The 6,756-nt window shown below is 35.4% G+C and overlaps 1 protein-coding gene across 1 annotated transcript in view; it reads left to right on the top strand.

The window, feature by feature from the left end:
• The window catches only part of LOC107656682 (von Willebrand factor D and EGF domain-containing protein-like), a 78,092-nt gene that overhangs the window by 20,642 nt on the left and 50,694 nt on the right, over nt 1-6,756 (top strand). The window contains 4 exon segments of the mRNA XM_016444624.1: nt 1,776-1,849; nt 3,495-3,771; nt 5,330-5,532; nt 6,234-6,756. Of these exon segments, the coding sequence (XP_016300110.1) occupies nt 1,776-1,849; nt 3,495-3,771; nt 5,330-5,532; nt 6,234-6,756 (1,077 nt within the window).

The following is a 6,756-nucleotide window of genomic DNA, read 5'->3' as shown; positions in this document are numbered from 1 at the left end:
TTTGGACTTTTTTGATTTTTTTTTTTTTTCTTGCATTTTCCCTTTTTTTTTTGAAACAGGGTTGAAAAAATAAATCATATAAATTATTTAGAAAAAAAAACAGCTCATATAAAAACTTTTGAGACAGTTTGGAATTTTTTTTTTTTTTTGCATTTTCCCCTTTTTTTTGAAACAGGGTTGAAAAAAGAAATCATATAAAATAAACAGAAAATAAAACAGCTCATACAAAATAATTTTTATTTCTTTCTTTATTTTTTTATTTTTTAACTCATTCATTTATTGATCCATCCATCCATCCGGTTAAAAAATAGAAAACATTATATAAATTATTTAGAAAATAAAACAGCTCATATAAAAACTTTTGAGACTGTTTGGATTTTTTTTTTTTTTCTTGCATTTTCCCTTTTTTTTTTGAAACAGGGTTGAAAAAATAAATCATATAAAATAAACAGAAAATAAAACAGCTCATATAAAATAATTTTTTTAATTTATTTATTTTTTTTGTCTTTTTCTTCATTCACTCATTCATTCATTGATCCATCCATCCATCCGGTTAAAAAATAGAAAACATTATATAAATTAATTAGAAAATAAAACAGCTCATATTAAATAATTTTTTGCATTTTCTTTTTTTTCCTGTTTATTTTATTTATTTGTTTGTTTGTTTGTTTATTTCGTAACACAGTTGGAAAATAGAAAACATTATATAAAATAATTAGAAAATAAAACAGCTCATATAAAAACTTTTGATACAGTTTGGAATTTTTTTTTTTTTTTGCATTTTCCCTTTTTTTTGAAACAGGGTTGAAAAAATAAATCATATAATATAAACAGAAAATAAAACAGCTCATATCAAATTTTTTTTTTTTCTTTTTCTTTTTCTTCATTCACTCATTTATTCATTGATCCATCCATCCATCCGGTTAAAAAATAGAAAACATTATATAAATTAATTAGAAAATAAAACAGCTCATATAAAAACTTTTGAGACAGTTTGAAATTTTCTTAGCATTTTCCTTTTTTTGAAACAGGGTTGGAAAAATCATATGAAATAAACAGAAAATAAAACAGTTCATATCAAATCTTTTGCGACAGTTTAACAGATTGTTTTAGCATTTTCCTTTTTTGTAATGGTTGAAAAAAAAACTGATATAAAATAAATAGAAAATAAAACTGCTCATATAAAATTTAGTGAGACAGTTTGACAGACATTTTTTGAGCATTTTCTTTTCTCTCTCTCTCTCTCTCTCTCTCTCTGTTGTATGGACTAGTAGAGTTCAGCAATGGTTAGATTTTTTCGTAACTCTCCAGGTTTGAAATATACTTTGACTCGGCCTTACAGCTCTCATAATTGACCCCTGCTGAAAGGAAGAAAGAGTCTCTAATAAGGCCATCACCGAAAGGACAGACAAGAATGTGGTAATTCAGAAGGAAAGAAACATAAACACACATAAACCGCCAGTCTTCTTAAATAATGTGTCACCGCCGGCCCCAGACCACCATCTGTGTTGTCTGTAAACATGAAAGCCGCTCAGTGCCCTTTAATAATGGGAAGAGACTGTACTCTTCTGCATTATAATTAGACAAGAGCCAGCATAGCTCCGCAATTATTATTCCCATCAATGGCATCTAAATTTGCGAAAGTTGATTCCCTGAGATGGTTTCGCTACTTTTGTATGAGTAATTTTTCTATGCAAGTAATAGATAAATTTGCAGTGCAAATAGCTGCCAGTATGAATGATTCATTACCAATGACTTCTTTTTTCTGAATGCAGATCACAGTTCAAGATGTTCCAACGGCAACCTGTTACTCCCTAACTGACCCTCATGTCATTACATTTGATGGCAGGTAAAATATTTCTGAGTTTTTAGACAAGTTTCTTTCTTTCTTGTTGCTCAACTGGTAAAGCTTTGCGATAATATGACAATAACAATGGCAAGGTCATAGGTTAGAATTCCAAGGACCACAATAAATATACTGAAAGCTTTTTTTTGGCATTTTCAATGGACAATAATAATTCTTCTAGATCGCCTGTGATTAACAAGTTATGTGAGTTTTACATGACAGATGCTCAGATGGTACATTTTCAGGTAATGAGGCACAAATGTAAAGGTCACTTTGGATTTCAGATTTGTGTGGCACAGATTTAACACTTGTACACCTAAATTCGATTTGATGGTAGCTAAAACATTTAAGTTTTTAGAAAATTAGGTCCTTTCTTTCTTTCTTTCTTTCTTTCTTTCTTTCTTTCTGGTAAAGCATTGTGTAAACAACTATCTTTGGTATTTGCAAAGCACAATTTGAATGTTCTAGATCACCTGTGATTATTTGAATATGTTTTACATGACAGATGCTCAAATGGTGTAGTTTCAGGTAATAAGGTAGAAACATAAAGGTCACTTTGGATTTCAGATTTGTGTGGTACAGATTTATCACTTGCACAGTGGTAGGTAAAACATTTACAAGGTTTTAGAAAAGGAGGTCCTTTCTTTTTTGTAGCTCAACTGGTAAAGCTTTGCGTTAACAACTGACATCGTCAAGGTTGTGGGTTCGATTCCCAAAAGTGAGCACAAGGAATTTACTGAGGGCTTTTTATTTCTTTCTTTGCCATTTGCGACAGACAATTTGAAATCCTCTAAACTGCCTGGTTGTGTGACTTAAGTTGTGTGACTTAATTTTTTATTTCCTTCTTTGGCATTTGCAAAGGACAGTTTAAATGTTCTAGATCGCCTGTGATTATTTCCACATAAGTTATGTGGCTTTTACATGACATATGCTCAAATGGTACATTTTCAGGTAATGAGGCAGAAACGTAAAGGTCACTTTGGATTTCAGATTTGTGTGGTGCAGATTTATCACTTGTACTCTTTGAATTTGGCTCAGAAGGAGGGATCTTCATGAAAGTGTATGGGAACTGTCCTCATTAGCGGATATGTCCTTGACAGACGTAGAGTAGTACCTCCAGTAGAGAAGCACACATGGCCCGAATGGACAATAGATATGGATTTAAACACACACTATAGCACGATGTATTGAGCAATGTGTGTTTACAGCAAAGCCACCGCACAGAGCAATAACTGCAAAGTGTCACGGTCACCATCAAAGTAAATGATGCTGAAACTGTCCTGTGAAAATGACTGCCTCGGTTTCTCTCCCTCAATTTCTTGCTCTTGTTTTATCTTACAGTTCTTTTTAAAAAGACTCTTTCTTCCTGCCTCTTCTCCACTTTGCCATTAAGTTCAAGTAGTCCTCTGAGCGGTTGTATTCAGCTGTCTAGTCTTTAAAGGTTGTTTATAGAGTGCACACAGAGGTTTCTGAATTTCATTTATTTTAATCACCATGACTTTTAGCACAGCAAAACAGAACTCGGAAAAGAAACAAGATAACCAAGTCTGTGTTTCTCTTTTTGTGTATCTGTGTATCTTAATTAATGACATTTCATTCATTTTAAAATTGAAATCTGTTAATCTTACTATAACCCTATTCCACTCAGGCGCTACGAGAACCAGCAAACGGGCACGTTTTTGCTTTATAAGAGCACAAAGCGTGTATTCGAGGTCCATACGAGGCAATGGGATTGCGGGAGCCGACATTACTCTGTGGCATGTACCTGCGGAGTGGCGGCTCGAGAGGGCAACGAGGTTGTGACCTTTGACATGTGCAAAGGGCAGCTGCAAGAAACACGCCCACACTTGTCCGTCAAGGCATTGGGATCATCCATGACCAATCAGATTAAGATCCATGAGACGCATCAAGGGAAGAAAGTCACGGTATGGTTACAATCCAGTGCTGTGGTAGCTAATAATTATAAATTAATATGGATAGGTTTTAAAAAATGAGGCTTTATTTGTAGACTATTTTATGCTGCAGTAAAAAATGTGTTTCATTAACTCATTCAGTGTTGGGGTAAAGCATTACAAGTAACGCGAGTTAATCAGATTACTTTTTCAAGTAACTAGTAATGTATTACGTATAAATATACAACTAAATATGCGAGTTACTTTTTCAAATAAGTAACACAAATTAATTTTTCCCATTTATTCACTCACACCTCTCCCCGTTGAGAGAAACTGGGAGTGAGGTGCAGAGGCACTTTATTCAGTCTGAGGCTTATTAATTTAACTTTGTGTGTGAAATGGCCCTTACAGTTGCCAAAAATATAACTTTTGTGGTTGTTTTGTTATTAAAAACAAAGACGCAAGCCCAGCCCAGTTGACAAAAGTATCTCAAAAGTAATTTAATGCATTACTTTCCAGAAAAAGTAACTAAGTAATGCAATTTGTTAATTTTACAAGGAGTAATGCAATATTGTAATGCATTACTTTAATTTAAAAAGTAACTTTCCCCAACACTGCTCACAGTGTAAAATATATTAGATTTGACTGAATGCACGATAGACTGTATGATACCACATTGACATGCAAAGTTATATTGGGGAAGTCGTGGCCTAATGGTTAGAGAGTCGGACTCATAACCCAAAGGTTGCGGGTTCAAGTCTCGTACCGGCAGGGATTGTAGGTGTGGGGAGTGAATGTACAGCGCTCTCTAAACCAAAAAAAAAAAAAAAACTCAGGAAATCTCAGTCATGCTCACTGTGAAACCTATGCAGTTCAAGTTTCAATTTCTTGGCGAAATTGTCTGAAAAGTAAACACAGACCTCATCTGTTTGGAAAAGAGGCTTTTTTTTCCCTGCAAAAAGATTTTAAAGCGCTCGGTCTCCACAGACCATCGGTCTGTCAATGCAGCAGATGTTGTCATTGTTGCATTGTGACACAGTTTGAATGAGAAAGTGTTTTGTGATGGCTAAATTTATCCTGATTTGTAAATTCTGATGTAAACTCTTGACAAATTGCCACTAATGTCCTCGTAACCAGCTGGCTAAAAAATGGGATCTTTTACTATCATGTGCATTTAGTTTATGATTGAAGCTGAAGTTTAATTTAGGTAATTGATGAACTAATGATTTCAGATGTTGGATAGACCCAGTGTATGCATGGACAGACAGTGAAAAACAAATATATTCATGTATATAAATTTATAATATATTATAAATAATATTTTTGTCAAATATAAAAAATATATAAATATATAAATAATAAATATAAATATAAATTAACAGTTTTTTTCTCTTTGTAGATTTTTTTCTCCATCTTAAAAAAAAACATAACATGATATTTAAAAAAAAAAATCTGTACTTGACACTACACTTGATTTGACTTACATATTTAAGGGTCAACATGACCTGATTTTGATGATTTAATGTTTGATGGTTTAATGTTTAACATTAAATATGTAAGAATTTAGGTGATTTTCGTTTGACCCCTGCAGATAGTTTTTGCCTCAGGGGCGTTTGTGCGAGCAGATGTCAGTGATTGGGGGATGAGTCTGTCCATCAGGGCTCCAAGTCAGGACTTTAACGCTACCAGAGGCCTGTGTGGGTTATTTGACCGAAACAGCCACAACGACCTCCACCATCCTGCAGGCACAAGCTACCATGACAAAAACCTAGAGGAATTCGTTCAGGGCTGGAGGTGAGAAATGCTTTTTTAACATCCATGTAGTCTATATTTTCACTAGAAACAATATACGGAGTTTAAGACGGGTAATAAATCTAGTCAGAACCAAAGCTGTCATGAGATGTGCCACTCTAAGGTCCTCTAAGGCTCCTCAACTCCAGTCCTGGAGGGCTAGTGTCCTGCAGACTTTAGTACCAATCCCAATTTAACCCACCTTTCTGTAATTCGCAAGTAATTCTGAACACCTAAATTAGCTTGCTTGGGTGTGTTTGGTTAGGGTAAGTTTTAAACTCAGGAGGACACTTGCCCCACAGGACTGGAGTTGAAGTGCCCTTCTCTAAGGTATACCTGTAGATTCAACTAATGGTCCTGGTCAGAAAAATGGAGCTATAATGCTGGTAAGAACTATGAAAATGTTCATATATATGTACAAAAATTGTCACACATTTACAAGCTGCAAACTTCCAAAAGATGCCAAATAAGTAGGAGTAAGTAGGAGACTTGGATAGCAGTTCGGTTTCAGATTACAGTTTGCATCACCATTTAACCTTGATTTGCTCGTTTTAATGTCAAATGTAATTAAAGCAGAGAAAAGTCTCTAATCTAATGGGCTAACCTTCCTCGAACTCTAAATCCTCTCTTGACGCAGTGCTTGAGGGCTTAATTCAAAGGCTGATTTGAGACAGTCATATTTTTGTTTTATTTCTCCATGTCAGGATCACGCCTGGGGAGAGCCTGTTTGACAGCACGCCACCTGCCGTGGATGAGGAGATAAAGTGGAATTTCTGTGCTTGTCAAAAGGGATACAGCCTGTCCCTCTATTCAGCACGTGCCTCCGAAGGCCTATTAAACCCGCCTCCCTTCTCTCGCTGCCTATCTCACAACGACACAGATTACACGTCCCTATTCCCCTTCAAAGATGCCACTGCCGAGTATGGCGTTAAAACCATCTCCACCCGTAACGTCCAGAAGCGGGAGGCATTGACTGAAGTGTCAGAATTAGGTGTTAAACTGAAGTCTCAAGTGTCCCAAGGTCTGGCAGAGAACTCTCCTTCTTTAGAGGAGTTAGAATTAGACTCATTATTTAAAGTTGACACTCCTCGCTTGAACGAATCTAAGGTGCCCTTACCAAGCTCAGGTGGAAGGCCTAAAAGACAAACCCTTGACTTTTTGCCCATTTACACCGTCCAGGCCCTAAGCCAGACTGACCTCGAAAGTTTTGCCTACTTCTTTCCAGAT

This window comes from Sinocyclocheilus anshuiensis, unplaced genomic scaffold (genome assembly GCF_001515605.1).
Source record: "Sinocyclocheilus anshuiensis isolate Anshui unplaced genomic scaffold, SAMN03320099.WGS_v1.1 scaffold2514, whole genome shotgun sequence".
In the NCBI taxonomy this organism is placed as follows: Eukaryota; Metazoa; Chordata; class Actinopteri; order Cypriniformes; family Cyprinidae; genus Sinocyclocheilus; species Sinocyclocheilus anshuiensis.
The sequence above is the reverse complement of the archived record's forward strand: the minus strand, read 5'-3'. Positions and strand labels throughout refer to the sequence as shown.